At 42.7% G+C, this 25,508-nt stretch overlaps 2 protein-coding genes across 2 annotated transcripts in view; both read left to right on the top strand.

Annotated features, from left to right (window-relative positions):
- The window catches only part of Topaz1 (testis and ovary specific TOPAZ 1), a 71,405-nt gene extending 63,142 nt beyond the window's left edge, over positions 1–8,263 (top strand). The window contains exons 17-19 of the mRNA XM_050141733.1: positions 3,517–3,720; positions 5,165–5,348; positions 8,026–8,263. Coding sequence (XP_049997690.1) covers positions 3,517–3,720; positions 5,165–5,348; positions 8,026–8,245 — 608 coding nt within the window. The 3' untranslated portion in view covers positions 8,246–8,263. The remainder of the gene's footprint in view (positions 1–3,516; positions 3,721–5,164; positions 5,349–8,025) is intronic.
- A 2,712-nt stretch (positions 8,264–10,975) lies between these two features.
- Tcaim (T cell activation inhibitor, mitochondrial) overlaps positions 10,976–25,508 on the top strand; it is a 30,368-nt gene continuing 15,835 nt past the window's right edge. The window contains 5 exon segments of the mRNA XM_050141427.1: positions 10,976–11,261; positions 14,139–14,208; positions 15,316–15,368; positions 15,370–15,514; positions 19,146–19,302. Coding sequence (XP_049997384.1) covers positions 11,116–11,261; positions 14,139–14,208; positions 15,316–15,368; positions 15,370–15,514; positions 19,146–19,302 — 571 coding nt within the window. The 5' untranslated portion in view covers positions 10,976–11,115.

The raw sequence follows: 25,508 nt of genomic DNA, 5'->3' as shown, positions 1-25,508 counted from the left end.
ATATATTCCATTTGATTCATGACATCTGTTAGTTCTCTTATTTCTATGTTAAGTTTCTGTCTGGTTGACCTGTCCATTGTTGAGAGAGAAGTGTTGAAATCTCTTACTATTAGTGTGTGGGGTTTGATGTGCGATTTAAGTTTCAGTAATGTTTCTTTTACATATATGAGTGCTCTTGTATTAGGGGCATAGATGTTCAGGACTGAGACTTCCTCCTGATGAATTGTTCCTGTTATGAGTATAAAATGTCCTTCACCATCTCTTCTGATTGATTTTAGTTTGAAATCAGTTCTGTTAGATACCAGGATAGCCACACCTGCTTGTTTCTTAGGTCCGTTTGGTTAGAAAAACCTTTTCCCAACCCTTTATTCTGAGGTGGTGTCTGTCTTTGAGGTTGAAGTGTATTTCTTGTAAACAGCAGAATCCTGGATCCTGTTTTCATATTTCTCTTAACCTGTGCGTTTTTATAGGTGAATTGAGACCATTGATATTAAGTGATATTAATGACCAGTGTGTTCACTCTGGTTATCTTTCGGTAGTAGTGTTTGTGTGTTTCCTTTCTTTGGGTTATGTTGGTGGAGAGTTATCAGATGCCTGTGTTACTGTGGGTGTTGTTGGTTTCCTTGGGTTGAGGTTTTCCTTCTAGTACTTTCTGTAAGGCTGGGTTTGTGGATGCGTGTTGTTTAAATCTGTTTTTGTCATTGAATATCTTGTTTTCTCCTTCAATGGTGAAAGAAAGCTTTGCTGGGTATAGTAGTCTGGGCTTGCATCCATGGTCTCTTAGTGTCTGCAGCACATCTTTCCAGGACCTTCTGCTTTCATGGTTTCCATAGAAAAGTCAGGTGTAATTCTGATAGGTTTACCTTTATATGTTACTTGAACTTTTCCCTTTGCAGCTCTTAATATTCTTTCTTTATTCTGTATGTTTTGTGTTTTGATTATTATATGGCGAGAGGATTTTTTTTATCAACTCTATTTGGTGTTCTGTAAGCTTCTTGTATCTTTATAGGTATATCCTTCTTTAGTTTGGGAAAGTTTTCTTCTATAATTTTGTTGAATATATTTTTGTGCCTTTGAGCTGGAGTTCTTCTCCTTCTTCTACCCCATTAGTCTCAGGTTTGGTCTTTTCATGGTATCCCAGATTTCCTGAATGTTTCGTGTTAAGAATTTGTTGGATTTAGTGTTTTCTTTGACCAATGAGTCTATTTCCTCAATAGTATCTTCAGCACCTGAGATTCTTTCTTCTATCTCTTATATTCTGTTGGTTATACTTGTCTCTGTAATTAGTGTTTGTTTATCCAGATTTTCCATTTCTAGAGTTCCCTCAGTTTGTGTTTTATTACCTCTATTTTAATCTTCAAGTTTTGAACTGTTTCCTTTACCTGTTTGGTTGCTTTTTCTTGGTTTTCTTGGGTATCTTTGAAGGATTTGTTAATTTCTTTCAGCTTTCTGTTTGTCTTCTCCTCCATTTCTTTGAGGGAGATTTTCACTACATCTTCAAAGGTCTCCATCATTTTCATAAAATTATATTTAAAGTCATTTTCTTCTTTATCTTATAGGTTAGAATGATCAAGTCTTCCTTTTTTGTGTCCACTAGGTTCTGGTATTAGGATGTTGGAGGAATTCTTGCATTGACACCTTCCCATCTCTTCCTTCAAATGAGGCCAGTCGTGTCTTGGCGTCTTGGTCCAATCCTTGCTGTGGCTGAATCTCTTATGACCACCAAATATTGGTCTTACAGGGTTCCAGGAAGTTCACAGGGAACGGTGGGTTGGGGGCGGGTGGAATGAGGTCTAACAGGCCAGCTCCTAGCTGGTGGCTAGTAATGCCAAGGAGACCTGGGGAAGGGGGGCCCTGGATTTTCTCCTACGTGGAGGTTTTAGGGAGTGGGGGGTCCAGGGCCACAGCGCCACTATTGACTCACCTCTTATGTCCACCAAGTATTGGTCTCCATGGAGCTAGCAGGGAACCTAGTCTAGTATTTCTTAATGAAGTCATTTCCTATAAAGTATGTTCTGTGTAAGTTAAGTGTAGGTTTTAAAGATGCTTCTCTGGGTTGTTTGTCAGCAGCTCTGGTCTACATACCCTGAGCAATTGATTCTGTTTACAGTGAAAAGGACTGATCAGGACACATCTTAGTAATCTTGGAATAAATGAGTTCTCTTAAAGGTTAAAATTCAAGCTTTAAGATAAGAAGAGGGAGTCCATGAGCAGAAGCTTTAGTCAGGAAAACTGACAAGTTCAGAGGGCGATACAAAGGATGCAGAGTGTTGCACAAATAATAAAAACCCAGAAACAGATATTGGGGCTCAGGATGAAGATCAGAAAAGCAAAGCAGCCAGCCACTAGAGAGGTCTTACTACCAAGGTTCAGACAAACAAAGGGGAGATCCCGGCTCTGTGAATCCTCAGATAGAAACCAAGACCTCTCTACTCCAGTGTTATATTCCTCTCTAGTGCTGGGATTAAAGGCGTGCACCACCACTGCCTGGCCTCTATGGCAACTAGTGTGGCTGCTGGGGTTAAAATGTGTACCCTCACTGCCTGACCTGTATGGCTGGCTAGTGTGGCTGCTTTGCACTGATCTTCAGGCAAGCTTTATTTATTAAAACACAAATAATATACCACCATAACAGAGGATGATTTAGAACCTTCCCCGGGTCTCCCAATACCCCTCAACCTCATTTTCCATTGACTAAGAGATGCTGTTTTTAGCTAGCATTGCTAGAATGTGCCTTCCTGATAGTGCTATGTTCTCTGCCACCCCGTATGCCCTTCACATACAGTTGTGTTGATGATGAGCAGAGTGGGTTAGTGGTGAGCAGTGAGCTAGATTCCTGAAATTCATACGGGACAAACTAAAGGAGTTTCCTTTGTTTGTATAGATCAGGATGAGGGGTGATGTAATAAGTTTGATGTTTAGGAAGATACTAAAGGGAAAGGGATTCATTTCCTGATACGGCCTGGGCCACTTAAAAGATTCTACAATGACGTGGACCCAACAGAGCAGAAGTGTGATGGAGCTGGACGTCTCCAAGGTGACTTCTGTGCCCTGAAGTCACTAGTGGGACACCATGAAAGGGTTTTGGTGTGTGTGTGTGTGTGTGTGTGTGTGTGTGTGTGTGTTTGTTTTAGGGTTTTTGAGTGAACATGAAGAAAAAATGTATTTGAGTCATGAAAGCCTGAGGTCTGAGCTGTGCAAACAGAACCATAAAATTTTTCAAGACTGAAGATTCAACCTCATATGGGGACCAAATGCAGGGAAACAGGTGCAACTTCTGAAGTCTTAGTCAAGCTTCTTTTTGCATTCTCCATTAGAAAGGAAGTAACAGTTTCACTTTTATCAAAAAGGTTTTTGTTTCTTACTTGGAGAGTATGAAAGGTGTTTTACTGCAGTGGGTCTGATTTCTGTAATGAGAAGAAAGCTTGGGTTGGGAGGAAGAAAGTTGAATATTAATTTCAGTCTTTCTATCATTGATCCTTTTTTATTTTATTGTGTCATTTTTTTCCATTTCAGATACCGTGGAGGTTTCCCAGTATAGCCTTCTTTTTAATAAACTCCTAGATGCCTGTATAGAAAGTAACAGTCTTGGCATATCATCTTGTGTAGCAGAGTTCATGGTTTCCAAAAGCATCCCTATTGACTTTTCCTTTCTCAGGAGACTAATCACTTCCTTGGGAAGGAGTTGTTTGTGGCTCAAAGCCAGAGCCCACTACAAAAGTAAGTTCCATTGAAATGTTTGAATTAATATGTTGATTTTAACTATTTTCTAATCCAGAACTCATTTATAATATTTTCAATATGCAGAAATAATAGTTAGTACATATTCACAGGTAGAGGTCTGATAGATCTGTGCTGAGTTTTGAAAACTTTTTTTGTCCTTTGTTTACAAGTGCCATGCTTTTCTCCTAGCTTGTCATCCATTCCAGTAGAGGGCAAACAAAGAAAATTTGACCCAGTTTGACAGATCTTACAACACAAGAGTAAAAATGTTAGGTGAATTGAAATGGAAATGTTTGGGTGTCAGAAATCCCAGCCACCCAACCTGAGCTAGAAGTGTTTTAAACTCCCAGCTATAATCACCTTAACAAGTGGTAACTTTTCTTCCCAAAAAATGGGAAAATAATTAGGTTGAATTATAAGTATTAAGTTTAAGTGTTTAATGCACGTTTTGTTTTGGGAATTAGTTTTTGAATTTTAACGGGGTCTCATGGTTTATGCATATGTTCATGCACACATAAACATAACAGTAATTAAATAAAATTTAAATATTTAAATGTTACTGGAACATCTTTAGATTGTGTTCTCAGAGATTAGCATCAACATGAATGATACAGCTTAGATATGTGTTTAGATATGGTTCTCAGAGATTAGCATTATCTTGAATGAAAAAAACATTTTAAGCAAAATCAACATGCAGTTTTAATTTGATTTTGATAAACTGTATACGATGTTATCTGTGTCCAATTGAGTGTCCTCAGAGTATTAATTATCATTTCAAATAAGCAGCCAAACAGTGTAAAGTTAAGTCAAGTCTGTTCTGACCTGTGGAGTTGGTGACTGCGATGGCCATATATAGGGTGGAGCTGCACTTGGTGTCCTGTGCTCAGCACTTGCCAGGCAGAGTAGGAACAGTAACAGCCTCAGCATCCGAAGTGCTGAGATTAGAGGCATGTACCACCACACCCGACTACTTATTGACTATTCTGCAGTTATGTCATATACATTATTATGACTTGAAAAAATGGGCATTTGCCACAGTAAAATGCAAAGGTCATGTTTCAGAGTTCTCATAAAGAGTAGAATCTAGGGGCTGAAGAGATGGCTCAGTGGTTAAGAGCATTGCCTGCTCTTCCAAAGGCTCTGAGTTCAATTCCCAGCAACCACATGGTGGCTCACAACCATCTGTAATGAGGTCTGGTGCCCTCTTCTGGCCTGCAGACATACATACAGATAGACTATTGTATACATAATAAATAAATATTTTTTTAAAAAAAGAGTAGTATCTAATGCACCAATATGCTCATTATCATAAAAGGTGTAATAAATATGCAAATGCAAAAGTTACCCCTGCCCTATAAGTAGCTCCCAGCTGAACGCTTAAACAGTTTTAAGTCTTACCCATTGAGGTTTGGTGATGTGTGACCTGTTGTTTAATTTTTAGGTGCTCTTTTACTGGGCTGCTACCCACCATTAGAAGGGAACTTAAACCGGAAAATTCTACTGATTCCTTCTTATTTATCTGAGATTGAAATGCTTTTAGCTATTGAAATATTTCTGGTGTCTAATGCTAGCAGTATTCAGAGCCCAGGAACTTCTATACAGGTGCTGCAGATCGTTTTGAAAAGGTGGGTTAATAGAACTCCAGCCGCTGCATTCTGAACATAGATGTGGCTCCACACTGCTCTAGAATGTGGTGTCTGTGCCTTGTGTTTGTTTATACTCTATGTGTGTTTACATGTATAAACACATATATTATGAACCTGGATAACATTTAAACTGAGAAAGAACAAGAACTACTTGAAACTAAAAACCACACAAGTTAAAGGGTTGTTGATGAACTTCAGTAGTAGAGTATAGATGCATGAGAACCAAAATAAAGGCCAAACAAGTTAACCCCAGTAAACAGACATAAGATAGGGATCTTCTTTAAATACCAACCTTCCTGTGTTAAAAAGGGTCTTTATCTAAAAACTTTAGCTATGAATCTCTTCTTTATTCAAGAAAGAGAAACTGCAGTTAGCATCTCTAAAAAAAACCCCTCAGATCCAGTTGGCTCATGGCAGATGCTCCCTGACATCTCATACTTGTTGAATGGAGCTGCGGGCTGTGTTCCTGCCGCCCCAGCTCCTGGTCACCTGGCTAGCTTATGCCCCGAAATAACAACACACAAACTGTATTCTTTTAAACACTGCTTGGCCCATTATATCTAGCCTCTTCTCAGCTGACTCTCGCACCTGGACTAGCCCATTTCTAATAATGTGTGTAGCACCCCAAGGTGTGCTTACCGGGAAGATTCTAGCCTACGTCCATCCTGGGTCGGAGCTTCATCACGTCTGCTCCAGAGAGCAGCAGCCTCGCATCTGAGCTCATTTCCTCTTCTTCCCAGCATTCTGTTCTGTTTACTCCACCCACCTATGTTCTAACCCATCAGGGCCAAGCAGTTTCTTTATTAATAAACCAGTAACCTTCCTCCATCACATACTCAACCGATGAATGTGCTTTCTCCATTTGTTGTAGGAGTCATTTGGCCCTGTTTGTTTGTTTGTTTGTTTGTTTATAGACAGGATTTCTCTATATAACAGCCCTGGATGTTCTGGACCTCACTCTATAGACCAGGCTTCTCAGAGATCCGCCTGCCTCTGCCTCCCAAGTATTGGATTGAAGGTGTGAGCCACCACAACCAGCTGTATAGCCCCTGTTTAACAAGAGGAAATCATTTTACTTGCACTTTTTTGTAAAAAAAAAAAAAACCTTTGTTCTTATTGCTCTGTTTTTAGCAGGGGGTGGGCTTCCTTTCTTTGACACTGCACAGTATGTGGCATGAGGTGTCTGAGTTTTATTCTTAAAAGAATTTGATTTTTTTCTTGCATCCATTTCCCACACATGCAGCCCCTGTATCCATTGTTGAATGTGAGGGTAGTTATAGTCCTAGTTCGCGACCAATGACATCCCTAGAGCTTTGATTTTTATGAAGGTCGATATACTTTGTCTTGCTTGTGTGCTGATCCCTGCCTTGGGGTGCTACCCTCTACTGAGTCTTTTTTCATTTTTAAACATTGAGAATATGGCACCTATTCAGTTTTCCAATCTTTCAAACTCTAGAGTGCCTCATTTAGTTTAGGAGTCCCCGGAAAGCACTTTTGAAGGGTGAGCCAGTGTTAATTTAGGTAGAACCATTCTTAGAACGCAATGCTCACTGACTCCCAAGGTACCAAGAGCAAAAAGCAAGAGGCCCCCCCAAAAAAAATGGCTGGGTGGTGGTGGTCCATACCTTTATTTAATCCCAGCACTCGGGAGGCAGAGGCAGGCAGATCTTTGTAAGTTCGAGGCCAACCTGGTCGACAAGAGCTAGTTTCAAGACAGGCTCCAAACCTACAGAGAAACCCTGTCTCGAAAAAAAAAAAGCAAGAAAACCATAATATCACATATTTTAAATACTTTTAACTATTTCCTTTATCCAGAAGAAAAGATACCATAAATTAAGAATTTCATGCCTCTAAACATAATCATAATTGATGGCAGATGGAATTTGAAAAAAATTTTAATACCTAATGAAGTACCCAAGTCAGGGCCAAAGAAAACCGCACAGTGCTACAGTTGTTACTGAATGTTAGCTGCATGCTAAGTACTTTGAAACTAGAAATAACTAATGCCAGGAGAAAACTAATGTGATTATTAATAATTTAAGATGTATTGCACTTAATACTAACTTATTCAGCTTAATATTTACAGTTCTTAACTTTGTAAATACAAATAGACAGGTAGCCAGCTGTGTTCTAGAGCAGTGTTTCTCAAACTACCCATGGCCACTGGGTCCTGATATAAAATGCCTCTCAACTGCAAACCATGGTCCGAAAAGTTTAACATCACTGCTAAAAGAAAGGGGTGTTGCGGGAGGTCCTTCTGCCCCTCCAACCAATAGCTGCTGAGATACCAGCCCATTGGGGCGTGGTCTCTCTCCCTTTAAAAAAGCGGCTACTTCCTCCGCTCTCTCTCTTCACTTCCTGCTCCGCCAGCAACTAGACTCCCTTCCTGGTTGCGCAGAGGGCTGTTGTCTGGGATGGTGATCTGTAAGTTTTTTCCTCTTCAAATAAATACCACCCTATTAATCATAATTCCAAACTGGTGTGGCATTGTTCGTGACTTACGCCTTCACTGGTATCTCAGCAGCTATTGGTTGGAGGGGCAGAAGGACCTCCCGCAACACAGGATGATAGTTTGGAACCAATAAATACAAGTGACTCTCCCACAGAAACCACACTGCTTCTGCTGAGAGTCTCTGCTTTTGTGTTCACTTTACAGAACTGAAGAAAGCAAACCTCAAAACAAGGATGACTACCAAGCTGCAGTAGAGAGACTGATCATGGCTGCTCGCATATCGGACCCCAAGCTTTTCATCAAGCACATGACGGTCAACATTTACAAGGAGCAGGTGTACAGTCTGGAGCAGCGCTCTGCCCTCAAGTGGTTGAAAGAGAATTTGAAGTGGGCTGGAAACATTTGGCTTTTCACTAACCATTAGTTAATAAACGTGTTGTTGTTGGGGTTTTTTTTTTTAAGTTCAAGTAATCATTGTTGAAAATAAAAGACAATAAAAATAGCTCTCATTGTAGTCAGCATTTGTATCTTAACGACACTAGAAATTATCAAATCGTTTTCAAGTAATAAGTTTCATTTGCTTGCAATAGTTTTATTAACAATAAAAAGTGATTTTTAAAATTGCTTTTTTACTTAAATTTAGAAGAACCTAAGTATTAAATTCCTTTTTATTAATGTAGTTCAAAGAGTTGAGAAGCCTTCACTGAATGTAAGACCTCCCGCAGGGTACCCAGTGCGGGGGAGGGGGGCGACACGGAACTGGACACAACATGATGACACTAAGAGCCACCAGATACTACAAATGACTTTGCCATAGTCTGTTGAAATATGAGCGGCGGGCTGTGCCCCCGGCACCCGGCCGCCTGCACAGCTAGCTTTATACCCTAAATAATTACACGGAAACTGTATTATTTTAAACACTGCTTGGCCCATTAGTTCCAGCCTCTTATTGGCTAGCTCTTACATATTGATCTAACCCATTTCTAATAATCTGTGTAGCCCACGAGGTGGCTTACCAGGGAAGATCTTAACCTGTGTCTGTCTGGAGTGGAAGAATCATGGCAGCTGCCTGACTCGGCTTCTTTTTCCCAGCATTCTGTTCTGTCTACTCCGCCTACCTAATTTTCTGTCCTATTAGGGCCAAGCAGTTTTCTTTATTAGTTAACCATTGAAAGCAACAGATGAGATACAAGACCCACCTCCATCAATACTCAGGGTTACCACTGCCGCAATAGAGCACCCATTGCTGTCTGAGGTTTCTGTCCTGCGTTGTCCTGCAGTCATTCAGTCCCAAAGAATCACACAGAGGTCTACATCTCTTATAAACTGATTGGCCCAGCATCTCAGGCTCTTCTTATTAACTAATTCTTATAACTATTAGCCCATAATTCTTGTCTGAGCTAGCCATGTGGCTCAGTACCTTTTTCTGTGAGGCAGTCACATCTTGCTTCCTCTGAGGCTGGGTCAGCGTTTATTTAAAATACAAGTGATAGGGTACAGACCATTGTCCCATAGCAACCCATGACCAAAAGCAACTTGGAGATAAAAGGTTTATTTGACTTATACTTCCACATCATAGTTCATACCTGATGGGAGTCAGGGCCAGAACCCAAACATGGCAGGAACCTGAAGGCAGGGGCTGATGCTACTGGCTTGTTCCCCAAGGCTTGCTAAGCCTGCTTTCTTAGAGGACCGAGGACCAGCACCCACAATGGGCTGGGCCCTCCCCTACTGGTCACTAATTGAGAAAATGCCTTACAGCTGGATATCAGAGGTATTTCCTCAGCTGAGGCTCCTTCCTCTCATGATTCTAGTATGTGTCAAGTTGACATAAAATTAGCCAGCATAGACTTAAAACACTAAAATTCAGAGCATTATACCAAACGTTTAAATTACCCTCAACAATTTTCTCTTAAGTGTCCATGATTCTTTATTAATACATATATAAAATGGGAGGCACACACCTGCCACATTCATGTGGAAGTTGCAAGACAGCTTTTGGGAATTTGTTCTTTCCTTCCTTCCACCTTTATCTGGTGATCAAACCGAGGTGGTCCGGCTTGTGGGTCTGACAACAAATACCTTTATCTGCTGAGCAACCTGACCAGCACACAACTGTAGGATTTTTGACAATGTGTGACTCGTGCGTTGTTAGATACTGCTAAAGAAAATATTAAACAAATATGCCAAAAGTTAACAAGGATTGTTCCAAAGCACTAGGAAGTCATCTTCAGTATCTGTAGCCTGTTCTCTTTAATGGAGTCCTCATTCTTAACACTGTAAACTACAAATTCAAATCTTTAAGGGTAAAAAAAAAAAGCTCTAACTAGGGTAATAAATGGACAAGTGGTGAGCAGGGGGCACAAGGTATTTAAAGGAGTTCTCAAAAGTCAGTATCCTTAAGTCTATGGTCCCAGCACTTTTAAGCCAGAGTCACGAGATGAATGCAGCGAGGGAATTCTCACGGGCAATTACAAACCACGCTCAAACAACCTAGAGACTGGGGCTGCAGCAATGATGGTCGCAAGGTTGCTGCCGGGAGAGTGAAGATTCATCCAAGAGACGGGACAGGACTGGGCTTGGCACTGGGAAAACGCAGGCTTCTTGCCTGTCGACCAAGCCAAGAGGTAGCATTAGTGAAAGGAGCCGTTACTGTTCCATCTTTTGTAGTTCTGGATATCAAAGTTAGGGCGTGACATAAAGTAGAAAGCCCATGCTAACACTACATTTAAAAATAGCCTAGTAGCACGGAGTGGTAGCTGCAAGTTCAAGGCCAGCATGGGATACAGTGGGAGACCCGTCTCAAACGGTACCGAGTAAATCCAGATAATGTTAGAGGCAAAGCCAAGTAGGAAATGTAGGCCAGAGAGGAACAGGAGACTTCAAACTCAGCTGTATCTGGGAAGCAGTTCCAACCGCTGCTCTGGGAGGATTAGCGTCCGTAGAGCGCCCTGCGCCCGCCCCCACATACCCCTCAGGCAAGGGCGCTGCGCTTGCGCGCGTTCGCCCCGCCCCCGGGCTCCGGCTCCTCCTTCACCTTTGCTCGTCCCCGTCCCACCCCCCACCTCCCCGCCAATCATCTTTCTCCCTCAGACCCAGTCGGCGTCAGAGCCCAGGCTGTGTCTCCCGAAGCCCGCGGGTAGCGGGGTAAGGACACAAACTCCTGCGGCTTTGCAGCGGGGAGGGAGGAAGGCCACCGACAGATGGCCGCAGCCCCGGCCGGAAAGCGGCTCGCCGGCAGGCCGGCCGGCCATGCGCAGGCGTTCTGGGAGGAAGGCCGCTCCGCCGTAGCCAATGAGCACCGGTCCTTCGGCCTGCTCGCGGGTCACGGTGACCCGGGCCTGTGCGGGCCTGAGGCCGTGGGCGAGGCGAGGCCTGTCAGGACCTCCCTGCTTAGCACGAGTTGACCAGGGACTCCACCCTTGCCCAGAGCACGACCTGTGAGTGCCTGAGGCTCGGGCGAGGCCTCCAGGTGGGGTCTGGGTTTCTGCTGCTGGGAGAGCCTGGCGGCTGGTGGGGCAGTGGGAGGCCAAGTTGCGGGCCCTCCAGTTCACCTCTAGACCTGCAGTCAAACGGAGTAGTCTCCTAGAGGGGAGGTGGGAAGTTGTAGTCCTTGAGAGGGTGCACTACACCGCTAAAGAACTTAGTGACTTTGCTAATTAATAGAATTAAAATACAAATTGTGAAGATTCACAGTTATTGCTGTGAATATGTGTGGGAGTGGACTTTAAGGGTGTAGGGAAATGGCCGAAGGAAACGCAATCAGGTGGAATTGATCAGTGTGGGACCACTGGAGGCTTAATATAGAGGTCATATAGTTGTCGTCTTTTAAGGTATCAAAAGCTTGGTTGCTTGGTGGACTGAAGCATTTATCCCCAGATGGCCTTCCGAAAAGGAACTGGAGATGCCGGATACCCCTTTGCTTAGTGTTGATGAAGGGATTTTAAGCTCAGGGAAATTGGAACGCTAGCGCGGGTACGCTGTGAAAAATCTAGTCCTCCATCATGGGAAGGACCAAAAGACTTGCCCTACACTAATCCTATAGGATGCAGATGGGTTGAGGGCCATAAGCAGGTCGGAAGAGCCTTGGGTAACTCCTTTTCTCCTGCCGCTCAGCTGGATGACTTACATTCAGTGGGTTTGATTGGACCCTGGATACACAGCACCAAGGCCTGTATATAGGTGAGGCTGGGCCAGCAGTACCAGTATCCTTGAAATGAAGTGTTTGCAACCATCCTGTTTTCTCCTGTGCCTTTGACCTTCAAGATGCAATTGTGAGGCTCTCCAGCAAGAGATATAAAAAGGAAGCTAACAAACTTGTTATCCATTGATTTATCTAATACTGTTCCCCGATTTTGCTGTTCTTGTTTACTTTTTACCCTACTCTAAGTAGGGAGCCTAAAAGCAACGGAAAAAATAATGTCAGGTCTCTGGGTGAGAGGGTGCAAGCTTTTAATCCCAGCGCTCCAGAGGCAGAGAGGCAAATGGATCTCTATGAGCTGGATGGTAGCCTGGTCTACATAGTGAGCTCCAGGCCAGCCAAGCCTACATAGTGAGATCTTGTCTACAAAAAAAAAAAAAAAAAAAAGATAAGAAAGGAATGCATGGTTTTACCATTACTTGAGAGAACAAATTTCTTCTAAAACCTCACTATAGTTACAAGGAATAGTTACAAAGGGAGAGTAGTTTGAGACTTAGTTAAATTACTTTCAAATACAAATAGTGCCAAGAGGCTGAAGCTCAATCTTGAAGATCTCTTATTTGACAACTTCAGTACTTGTCAAACATACTGGCCAGAGGCAGTTGGGTCTGCACAGCAGTTCCAGGCCAGCCTGAGCGACAGAGAGTTTTGCAGACCTCGGGGAAGAAGGGGAAGGAACAGAACAGAAGGCATTATCACTATCAAGCAGGCCCAAGAACTCATTTATACCGGTGTGTAATTGGCTGCCTTCTGTCCACATAGCAGACCATTTCCTTGGCACAAGGCATTCTGGGGTGTCCTCTCCCATTACTCTGTGCGAGTCTAAATCATTGCATTTGCTGCTTTGTTCTTTGGTTGTCTGCTTGTGTCTGTGTCCCTCTTCTCCACCCCCTCTTCCTGCTCCGTAAGTTTAGTGCAGACAGCAATTGTCTCAGTGCTTGTTTACTGTTTGACCTTGGACCTCACACAGCAGTGAATGCTCACTGGTACAGTGGTGAGGTAGGAATCGGAATGTTGGTAGACAGAGTCTGGAGTCGCCGGGTCCTGTGGCTGCCGTAGGTGGGCTAGGCTTTTGAAGCTAGTGTCACCAGCATCGCACAGCCCACAGTCCTCTGTGCCGCCGTGACAGTCCCTTGCTGCTGGCTGTGCAGACCGAGTTCATCCAGAGATTTTACTTGGCTGAAGCTGAGATCTTGATTTACACTGCAGAAAAAGAATTTCAGGGTAAGACAATATGAAGACAGGCTAGAGTTTTTTATTTTTATTTATTTTTTGTTTTTGTTTTTCGAAACAGGGTTTCTCTGTAGCTTTGGAGCCTGTCCTAGAACTAGCTCTTGTGGACCAGGCTGGCCTCAAACTCACAAAGATCTGGCTGCCTCTGCCTCCCTAGTGCTGGGATTAAAGGCGTGCGCCACCACTGCCTGGCTCAGGTTAGAGTTTATTTTTTTTGTTTTTGTTTTTTATTTACTTATTTATTTATTAAAGATTTCTGTCTCTTCCCCACCGCTGCCTCCCCCTTAGGTTAGAGTTTATTAAGAAGAGATTTTCATAAATATAAACTTATTTCTCCTCACAAAGGTAATAATGATAGGAAGTTCATATTATATGTCACATATGCATGACCCTGGCCTGGGAAGATGGGTCCAGGTTCCCCTGGATAACATCTTCCAGTGGAGAAGCAGTTATGTGAGCTTTCAGTGACAGGATGGAAGAGTCATCAGTGCCTGGTGGCACTGTCCGAGAAGGCTGTGGACTCTGGGTAGGAGACGGAGCCTTGTTGGAAGAAGTGCATCACCAGCCACTGCACCCCACTTTCTGTTCTTTCTGATCCCTCCTGCCACCATGTCTTCCCTGCTGAGTGCTGTGTCTTACCTGCTGATGGACCACATCCCCTTCTGGAACGTAGCCAAAAAAAAAAGAAAAAAAAAAAACACCTATTTCTCCTTATGTTGCTCTTGTCAGGATATTTTTGTATCACAGCAACAGAAAAATAACTAGAGTTTTATATATGTTTTATTAGGTTAATACTTAAGCATTTCATTTGAGGATAGTAACATAATGGTTATATCTCGAATTTCACCTGTTCAGCTCTTCTGTTTGCTTGTTCATCTGTCAGGCAATTAATGGATGCTTGGAAGTTGCCGTGCATATTCAGAAATGTTTTGCCACCTGAAGCCTTTGAGGAGGTAAGCCCTGTGGTCCACTCTGTTTCTTTAGGGGAAGGTCTGTTATGTATTGAGCTCATTTCAACTTGTTTTTCAGATCCTGAAACTGTCTCGTTTTATGGTTTTAGGCAGGAACAACAACAACAACAAAGAGATAAAATTCATCTGCGCAGCCAAATTGTCTAAAGCTCCATTCAGAGCAGGAGATAGCAGAGCCTCACAGGATCGTGCTGTCTGGAAGACTAAAGATTAAACTGCCCAGTGCAGCGTTGTGTTCCCCAACCGTAGAGCACGTAGTGTGGTGTTTTAGAGTTTAAGAGGCAGTGACTGTAATAAGAACACAGATTCCTCCTCCTGGTGCTCAGTAGATACACAGCAGTTGTAAGACAAAGTCTCCTGTAGCTCAGGCTGACCTCACCCTCATTACCTAGTCCTGGCTTGGTCTTGAATTCCTGGTCCTCCCTTTCTGCCACACTGGAATCAGACTTCTGCCGCCACACTCAACGTAGTTTCTGTAAGGAATGTTTGAGAGTAAGTTGGAAAGGTTGATTAAGAAATAATTACTGAAGCTTTTAAACATAAGACTCAGAAACGGATCTTACCCTGTCAGAACTGTGGAAGCCATCGAAAGGTGTTTGTGTAAGGAACACCGTAGCATGCGTCATGGTTTGAGAAAAGTCAGCCTCAGTCTGGTAGAGAAAGTGTTGACTCTAGAATCAATTGATTCTGGAATCTCTCTCATCGTAACAATACAAAACCATTTCCAAGGACTCAGCATACCTGATTGTTTGCAAAGCGTGCCCGATACTTAGAGACTTTTTACAATAATTAGGATGGAAAATATAAATTGCAGTATTAACAAATAGGCACTGTGGAATTGATTCCCAAGAATTGTAAGTCATATCCTTTGAGCTCAGAAACGTAGTATTATTGAAGTATTCATTGAGGAAAACAAAAGGTACTTTTAAGAACAGTCCAGATAGTTTGGGGCACAGTTTAAGAAGAGAATGTCACGTTGTCTGACTGGAATGTGTTTCCGCTCTAGAGCCTCCAGTTAGAAACCAGACAGACTGCAGCAAATCCGTTTCTGTGTTGTTGCTGTGGTTTTTCTCTGCTCTGTGCTTGTAGGTGGGCTGTCACGTGCATGGTAGATGTGTGTTTGTCCCAGAGAGTAACACCTGTGTCTGACAGGTTCTGCCTGAAGAAGATCCTCCCTCACTGGCTTCCCTCCTCTCGGGCTCTGTCAGGAGCAGAAGCCGTCAATGCCTTAAGGCCTTTCTACTTTGCAGTTCATCCCGATTTCTTTGGACAGCACCCCAGGGAAAGGGTAAACACTTAAATACTTTTTTTTAACTCGTTGTCTATATATCTAGTTGATTTACCTTTGAGCCAGTATAATAAATAAAGTTCTGTAAGTTTTGGATTATCCTGTCATGATAATGTTTGACACCGAAGCAATACTTACTTGAAAAATAATAAAGTTTCATATTAATAAATTTAGCAAATATTTATAATGTTAGAAACTGAAGCCATTGTTTATTCAAAGCTGTCATTATTTCTATAAACAATAAAGTTGCCACATAAATTCAAGAGTCTACTAATCATGTTTCCTGTACTAGTTTTTGGAGTAAAACGGAAGACTTGAGGAAAAAAACCTTTCTTACCTGATGGAGCCTTTCTCTGAGGATGCGCTAGGCAGATTGTCAGTGCCTGGGGATTTCCCAGCATGCTGTGTGCTGCCAAGCTGGTGCTGCGTGTTTTGTGCCCAGCGGGTACAAACTGACAAAAGCCCTGGGGAAAGCTCAGAACCATCAAGATTTTTTAACATGAGATGATGATGTCACAGAGCTAAGAGCATTAGCGTTCTCATTGGTCCCTTTGTTTTCATTAACACTGATCCCTGATTGAACCTGAAATACTAAACCCTGGGCACCAGGCTCAAGCGAACGTCCCTGCTCGGTGGCACACCTTGAACATGGCTGCACATCACTCCTGGGCATGAAGACCTGGCTGTGAGTCTGCACTGTGGAGCAGCCAAGCGCTTGCCCTCAGCCATGTGACCTGTCCACTGCCAGCAAACCTGTTCTAGTAAACCTTGCGTATACCAGCCCTTCTGAGCTCTGTGAATTGTGGCGGTCCACTGGGGACACTCACTGCTCTCAGCTTGGCCCTTGCAGATAACCCAAGATGCCTCATCTCTCCTTTCAGTGAGCTCCCCAGGCTGCCTTCCTTTCCAGTGTTCCTCTTCTTACCTATTAGTATTTTCTCTCTTTCTGTGTTCCTTCCCGTGTGCCCCATCTTACTTATTAGGTTTATTGTTTGTCTCCTGTCATCGGTGAAATGCAGGGTCCACGAAGGCTTCTAACCCAACTGACCATTACTCAGCATAGACTCTTCCCTGGCTCACCAAAAGCTTGCCCTCTGCAGAGGACAGACGCAAGCTCCAAGTACTTGTCCCTTCCTTCTCCAAATGCAGGATTTCACACTGGCACCCACTGGTGTGGTTCTTTTCCTTTTAATACTCCAATTTTAAAATATGTGATACTAATAGATTAAAAAAAAAATCACAGCTAGGGGGCTGGAGAGATGGCTCAGAGGTTAAGAGCTTTGCCTGCTCTTCCAAAGTTCCTGAGTTCAATTCCCAGCAATCACATTGTGGCTCACAACCATCTGTAATGAGGTCTGGTGCTCTCTTCTGGCCTGCAGACATACAGACAGAATATTGTATACATAATAAATAAATATTTTAAAAAATCACAGCTAAATACAAAGTTCACTTAAAAATCTCAGTCTGGTCCCTATTTCCTTTATCCCATTCCTGTTCACTTCCTGTTGATCTTTGCTTTTGTTGACTTCTGGGTTACCCTTCCATTGTTTCTTTTGACAGAAATGAAAACATGAAAAGTAACTTTGAAGATTGCAGTTTTATTTTGGACAGAGTTTGGGTTTGGTTTTGAGACAGGGTGTCACTATGTGGCTTAGGCTACCCTCAAACTCAAGACATTCCTTCACCTGCCTTAACTTCCCAAATAAGGGGATTCCAGTTTGTATCACTAAGCTCTAGTCCACTTGCTTTGTTTTGTTTTGTTTTTGTTTTTGTTTTTGTTTTTGAGAGTGCCTCATGACGTAACTCAAGTTGACCTCAGACTTGCTATGAATCCCAGACTGGACTGAAGCCAACAACCACCTTGCCTTAGATGTGACATCTGTCACTCTGTAGATGACCTGGCTGGTTAGGCAGGTGTCCTCCCTCCAAAAGCTTGGTGCTTGGTTTAAAAGGATGGCTTTCTCTGATCCAGGTCAAGTGTATCCCAGTAGCTGCTCCACTACCAGAACCTCCAAACTCACCCAGCTGCTGGTATTTTAGGAGTGTACCCCTTCATGCAGCAAGATTTAGCTCAGTCATAAGAAGGTACCCAAACTTGCCTAGGGATTCTCCTGAACAAGCATTTCATATAGTAAGTTCTAGAAACAAATATGCAAAGTGATTTCTACTCTTAAGTATTGTTTTCAGGAAAAGAGATTTAAATAGTCAATTGTTACTGCCAGGCATGCACACCTTAATTCCAGCAGGGCCAGGCAGACAAGGCCTTGCTAAAAACACCAACAGAAAACAAACAAACAAAAAACCACCAATTGTTATTAATCCAAGCCTGGAAATGTGCAACTTCACAGCCTTCTGGAGACTCAGACAGATAAACCTCAAATTCAACTTCAAGGCCATCCTAGGCTTAATTGAGAGACTTAAAAAAAATAACAGTAATAAGGCTAGCACGATGGCTCAGCCAGGAAAGGCGTTTACTGCCAAGGTGGTCAGCCTGAGCTCAATCCCTATGTCCATGTGGTGGGAGAAAAGAACGGATTCCTGGAAATTGATCTCTGACTTCCACACATGTGTAACACGCACACACAAAGTAAACATGACAAAAGGGGCAGTTACTGTTCACATCATTCTGTTACCAACAGTACTTCTTTCTTCTATAGCAATTGTCCTTGAAATCCCTCTGTGTCTGTCCTCTCTATCCTGCTTCCCTTCTGCTGACTGTGTAGTCCTCCAGTAATTGAGAAGTCGCCATGGTCATACACGTCGAAGAGCCCGTTAAAGCCCTTTACTATAAAATAAGCTATATTTTCTCCTATTTAGTTATGTGCCTTTATGACATTACTTACTACATGTATATGGATTTTTCTTAGTTTTTCTAACTTTTTTTATAAAAAATATCTCAATGGTCTGTTATGGAGATACTAATAGAGATAATAGATCCAATTATATGATCATTAATTTATTGCTTTGGGAGAGTAGTCATAACTGAGCTGCTCTTGCTCCTAAGTGAAGAAGGAATTCAATCACCCTTTACCCTGATGCTTCCATGGGTCTGTGTTGTATCTCACCTTCAGCTGTTATCCATCACACACCCTGGAATGTGGAGCTAGCTTTTTTACCAAATGGCTAAGAGATCTCAACATTTCCTTAAGGCGTGTGTGCGTGTGTATACATCTGTGTCAATGTTGGGGTGAGTGAGTGCAGGTGCCCATGGAGGCCAGAGAAGGGCACTGGATCCCCTGGAGATGTAGTTACAGGCAGTTGCACGCTGTCAGCTGGGTGCTGGGAACTGAAAACAGGTCCTCTGCGAGAGCAGCCTGTGCTCTAAACCACTTAGCCTCCAGGTCTCAGGTTTTTGTTTGTTTGTTTTAAGACAAACACTGTGTAGGTCTCACTGAGTAGCTCAAGCTGGCATGGAACTTGGAGCTCACTGTATAGACCACTATGTAGGCTAGCCTTGAACTCACAGGGCTCTGGCTGCTTTTGCCTCCAAGTGCCACAATGTCAGGTTCCCTCCACATTTTTAACAGTAGATTACTTACTATCTTCAATACATTTAAGGACCACAAATAATTTCTTATTTCTTTATTCACATGTAAACGCCCTTATGGTTTGTTTTTGTTTTTTTCCCTAGGAAATCAATGAAAATTCTCTTAAGAGATTAAGTGTCTACTTAGAAAATCTCCAGAAACCGGGCTTCAAGTCTCTGAAACCAACTCAGCTTACATTTTATATAAGAGAAAAAACAGCTCAGAACTCCTCGGAAGGCCAGGAGCCTATCAGTACTTCTGGTAAGTTGTTTTATTTCTAGTGTGTCCCTTTCCAGCTTCAAGTAAAACGTGTTCATTATGTCTGACATTGCCAGAATACCTTTGGATGAAAGCCTTGATTGTTGAAAAATACCATATAATTGGTTTCCTAGAATTAGATTCTGTTCCTACCTGCATATGTTTAAACATTTTATTTTCCTGAAGTATTCCATCCAAATGTTAGGGTTCATGCCTTTAATCCCAGTACTTGGGAGGCAGAGGCAGGCAGATCTCTGTGAGTTTGAGTCTAGCCTGGTCTACGTAGTGAGCTCTAGACCAGCCATGATGTTGTATAGCCAAACTCTAGAGTGAGGCCCTGTACCAAACAACAAAAGCCCCAAAGTATTCCTGTTTATGGTCTCCCAAATCTAATGTTGGTCTGAGTGTGAGGCATGTCTGTTACATTCACACTTTGAAACCTACAGTGTTCCTTCTCTTCCTGTCCCTGTGAAGGTAGAATGTTTAACTGTTTGTGACCTACTGACATCTGCCCTTATTTTCAAAGACCACAGAGACAGAGTAGGGTCTTGAACTCAAGTCTCTAAACTTCCATCTGATGCTGTTTCTACACAGCCTTCTCTCTAAGCACCTACTTTCCCATCAGAATGAAGTAAGGTTGACAAGTAGGACCTCTAGCTGTGGCTGCACACCTGTTACCCCAGTGTGGTGATATTGTGTCTGTGCTGAAACAAATAACACTTACCTGAGGATCGGAGTACAGAGCTAAACCACTAGTTAGCCATGGAGGCCAGGCAGAGGTGGTGCACACACCTGTAATCCCAGCACTCAGGAGGCAGACACCTCTGTGAGTTCAAGGCCACCCTGGGCTACACTAGATTGACCCAGTCTCGAGAGAAAAAGAGCCAGGAGGTGGTGGCTTACACCTTTGATCCCAGTAATTGGGAGTCACATGCCTAGGAAGGTGGAGACAGGAAGGGATATGGCTGGGCAGAGAGGAATATAAAGTGGGAGGAGACAGGAGCTCAAGGCATTCAGTCTGAGGACTTGCAGAGACAGGACACCCCATTGGTCTGAAGATTTTGCAGCGATTAGAACTAGTGGCTGCTGCTCTGCTTCTCAGGTCTTTCAGCTTTCACCTCCTAATATCTGACTCCAGGTTTTTATTACTAAGACCAATTAGAAATCGTATTATACCCCAGTCCTTGGGATGCTAATGTAGGAAGACGGAGTTTGAAGCCATCCTGGATGGTCAGAGGAAGATCCTGTCTCAAAAATAGACAAAAAAAAAATGTGAAGAGCTGGCTATGTTGGCATGCCCGTGTTCCTAGTCCCCTAGAAGCTCAGGCAGGAGAATTTCTACCAGATGGAGGTTGGCCTGGGCTACATGACAAGATTCTGCCTTCTTGAAATATCTGTCCTTTTGGTTATCCTTGAAGAAATAGCTTTATTTTTAAAAGACTTTTAAATAGTTTAAGATTCATTGATTTAAAATGTCTCTGAGACATAGAAAATACTTAAACTTCTGCCTGTGATTCCTGACTCTATTATTATTAAAATGAGAGTTGCAGTATTGCAACCCCTCATAGTCCCTCAGAACCTCAGATGGAAAGAAGGGCTCCATCTCAGAATCAGAGGAGATTCCATGATCAGGAAAGTGTTTTCTCAGGGTGAGGCTCATCCATTGCCTTCTGAGTGAACTTAAATTCAGGGAAATCAGCTGCGTGGTTTGTGGTGGGGACTGCATTCGAGCTCTCCCCGTAATGAATAGAAACAAAGAAAGAAGGAAAGAAAGAAAGGAAGAAAGAAAGAAAGAAAGAAAGAAAGAAAGAAAGAAAGAAAGGAAGAAAGGAAGGAAGGCAGGCAAGCCTCTCTTCGTGTTAAAGATGGCTTCCAAGCCAGCCTAAGGACTAGCATTTGATAGTGTCTTTCATTCTCCCATGATTGACTGTGGAGGTCAAAAGTCACACATTCTTTTTCTCGGCAGTTTCTCTGTCTGACTCAGGGTTTTATTCAAAATAGCCATGCCGGGCGGTGGTGGTGGATCTCTGTGAGTTCTAGGCCAGCCTGGTCTACAAGAGCTAGTGCCAGGACAGGCTCCAAAGCTACAGAGAAACCCTGTCTCGAAAAACTAAAAAAAAAAAAAAAAGAAAAAAAATTATTCTTTAGTGCAGATGTGTGTCTATGTTCATATGTTTGGGGTGGAGTGAATATTTGTATGTGTTTTTAGGCCAGAGGTCAATCTCAGTTGTCATTCCCTGTAGCTGTTCATTATTTTTTGAGATGAGATCACTCAATGTGATCTGGAGTTCACCAATTAGGTTAGGCTAGNAAAAACTAAAAAAAAAAAAAAAAAAAAAAAAAAAAAAATAGCCAGGAACCCAGCATGGGGAGCCTGAGAGAAGAGACTTATGGGTTCCAAACCAGCCTGGATTACAGATTGTAGTAATTTATAAAGCACTTTATACACCAAAGAAATCAGAGTATCTCCCTTACAAAATGGTCTATAACTCAGCAATAAAAAAGCAAATTGAAGTGCCCAAGTGCTGTTCTGCCTTATGTTGACCTGTTTACACCGATAATGTCTGTACACAATAGAGTGCCAGGCATGGTGGCTCACACCTCCCACCCCACAGCAGAAGGCAGAGGCAAGAGGATCTGCTGAGTTTGAGGCGAGCCTGGTCTACATAGTGAGTTCAAATCAAGCCTACAAAATGAGACCCTGTCTCGAAAGAAACTGGAAGAAAAGCTTCTTCATGCTCTACTGTGAGCTATGTAAATTCAGACTATTCCATCTTAGTGCTGGAATTGAACCTAGGGCCTCACAAACTTAGCCAAGTGCTTCACTCATGAGTGTGGTTATCCCAGCCCTACATACACTCTTAGAATGCCCTCGTGATGATCTCATCAGAAGCAGCAGAGCTGCTGTTCTCAGAAGGAATCCTAAAGATCTAAAGGATCTGTTCTGGAGAGCAGCCACCAGTGAATAGATAAGCTAAAATGGAACCTGTGTAAACGCCCTGGCTATGAACTCACTTTGTAGACCTCAAACTCAGAGCTCCAGCTGCCTCTGTCTGCCAAGTGCTGAAATTAAAGCTGTGTGCTGCCACACCCAACTTGCTTTAGTCATTTTTGTAGGTGGTTATTTTGCATGCATGCATGTCTATGTATCACACTCATGCTTGGTGCCCAAGATCAGAAGAGGACATCAGATCCCCTGGAACTGGGATTGCAGATTCTTGTAAGACACCATATGGGTGCTGGGAATCGAACCCATGTCCTCTGCAAAAGCAGATGCAGAACCATCTATCTCTCCAGCTCTCTCCCCAGCTCTGCTTTATAAAGTCAGAGTCTCACTGTATAGCCCTGGCCGGCCTGGAACTTGCTATATAGACAAAAGTTGATTGACTCTCTCATAGAGAGTCCCCCAGCTTCTGCATCCTGAGTGTTGGGTGTGGCCTATGAAGCTACCAGCTCAGCTACTTAAGTTGGAGCTTCTTCTTCCTGCCTTCAAGGAAAATGTTTGAATTTTTCTTTTCTTCTGCCAGTAATCTTCACCTTACCATCAAATGATCCTATTAAGAAAAACGTTTTAGCTTTATAATGTTGTTTATTGTGAATGTGTGTACCAAGCAGAGTATAGCTGCAAGAATGAGTTAAGCTCTGGCTCTTAGAACAATTACATCTCAGGAGGGTTGGGCGGTATCAACAGAGTGCTTACCATACAAGAGTATGGACCTGAGCTCTATCTCCTGCACCTCATAAAACAAACGAGCTAACTGTGGTAGCATGCCTTGTAATCCCAGCACTCGGGAGGTAACAGGAGGATTCCTGAAGCCCACTGGCCAACCAGCTTCACCTGAGAGACCACCCAGATCCTTCAAAATAAGGTGGACAGTGCCAGTAGAACACCCTGAGGGGGACATCCACCTCCACAAGCATGCCCATGAACACACATGAAGGTGCACACATGAACACGCACAACAGAAAAGAAGGAAGGCAGGCAAGCAGAGCAAGCACATTTCAGTCTCACACGGAATTCTGAAAATTACTTCAATTCCATCAGGATTGGAGGTGATAAATATGTCATGCTGTGGTTATTAAGTTGACTTTAGCATGTAGCTGCTGAAAAGAATAGGCTCATTTATACATACCAATGTGGAAGATATTAATCCCACTGAATGAGAGTAAAGACCACCAACCCAAATGTTTTTAGTCAAATTAAGCAAGCTTTATTTTCTTTTCTTTTCTTTTTTTTTTTTTGTTTTTTTTTTTTTTTTTTGTTTTTTTGGGTTTTTTTTCGAGACAGGGTTTCTCTGTGGTTTTGGAGCCTGTCCTGGAACTAGCTCTTGTAGACCAGGCTGGTCTCGAACTCACAGAGATCCGCCTGCCTCTGCCTCCCAAGTGCTGGGATTAAAGGCGTGTGCCACCACCCGGCAAGCTTTATTCTCTGTCAGACAAGGCTGTTTCCCTACAGCAGGATTTGAGAAAATGGCATTGAACATAGAAAAAGTAAGGTTTTATGCCTGCACCACCCTGGAACTACAGTTGGGCAAGGGTCTGGGGATTAAAAACACACAGAGACATGGGTCACTCTTGAAACAAGAATGCCAATTTTATTGTGTTCCAGGGCAGCTAATATGGCTCTCCTTGACTAATGGCTATGCTTTAGCTCTGGGATTTTTTTCAGCTGCAAGCCCACCAGAAACCACTCCCTTGTTATCAGGAACTCACGAGTGTCTCGTGCTCAGAACAGCTGCAAGCACAGGAAAACAAGTTGTTTATTCCTTCAGGCAAGGGGGTCATAGAAAGTTCAGGGTCTGAGAGTCTGCAGTCCCCAACAGGGTTTCTGTAGTCTCAAAACTGCAAGGCTTGGGGCTTTCTAAGGGCTGGGAGATTTTTGGTTATGTGGGAAGTTGTTGAATATTTCAAAATTATTTGGTAGAACATCTTATCAGGGTGAAAATTTCAGAGGATAGGATGTAAAACATGCCAAATTCCAGAAAATGGGTCAAGACACAGGCAAATCCAAGTTTTACAGAAAACAGAAATGAACTTATTTTAACCTTGTAACAAGATGACTTCTAATCTTAAAATGGAGTCAGCCTGGTCCATCAAAAGGTCACCAAGTTAAGAGAAAAAAGGTTCACATATGGATAATAGATCCATAACGATACCATCTGCAATAAAAGGAACAATTTAAAATGGGCATGTGTGTGTTTATAGAAACATACACATTATGACATAAGCATTTGTCTCATATACAGTTCAGAGAAGCATGTAGAAAAGGTTTAGAACAGCACTAAGAAAAGTACGCATGCCACAGATGCACTCCCAAGTGCAGCAGACGCCAGCCATGTGACTGCTGAGTACTTGAAATGTTGCTCATGTAATTGAGGAACTGAATTTTAAGTTTTGATTTTTTATTTTTTTATTTTTATTGCTGTTTTTCTTGCATATATGTCTGTGTGAGGGTGTCAGATCTTGGAGTTACAGATAATTGTTAGTTGCTATATGGGTCTGGAAATTGAACCTGAGTTCTCTGGAAGAGTAGTCGGTGCTCTTAACCACTGAACCATCTCTCCTGTCCCTTAAGTTTTATTTAAATGTTTTTGTAGTAGTGGTGTTGGTGGTGGGGATGATGGATTTGCTTGAGGGAGGGGGTGGGGTAGATTTTATTCTTTTGAGGAAAAGTTTCTTAGCCCAGGCAGGCCTCAAACTCACTATACCTAGCCAAGGATAACCTAAAAGCCCCAATCCATCTGCCTCTACCTCTCCTGTACCCCACGCCCAGCTTAGCTTTAATTATTTCAGTTGTGAATATCCATGGTGTGCACGATTAGCTACATTGTTAATACGTGTTGTTCAGAGACTGCGTGCCAGCTGTTGACAGTGGTTCTATCTAGTAAAGGCGTAAGAGTACATGCCTCCTTATAGACTTTTAGTTGTGCGTGTGTGTGTGGACAGTGGTTCTATCTAGTAAAGGCGTAAGAGTACATGCCTCCTTATAGACTTTTAGTTGTGCGTGTGTGTGGACAGTGGTTCTATCTAGTAAAGGCGTAAGAGTACATGCCTCCTTATAGACTTTTAGTTGTGCATGTGTGTGGACAGTGGTTCTATCTAGTAAAGGTGTGAGACTAAATGCCTCCTCATAGACCTTTAGTTGTGTGTGTATGAAACTACAATGAGCGTGTGCTTATAAAGTATTTGTAGACAAAGTGATAGCACAC

This window comes from Alexandromys fortis, unplaced genomic scaffold, assembly GCF_014885135.2.
Source record: "Alexandromys fortis isolate MF-2015 unplaced genomic scaffold, M_Fortis_MF-2015_v1.1 scaffold_44, whole genome shotgun sequence".
In the NCBI taxonomy this organism is placed as follows: Eukaryota; Metazoa; Chordata; class Mammalia; order Rodentia; family Cricetidae; genus Alexandromys; species Alexandromys fortis.
Note: the sequence above shows the minus strand (reverse complement) of the source record. Positions and strands in the feature narration are given on the sequence as shown.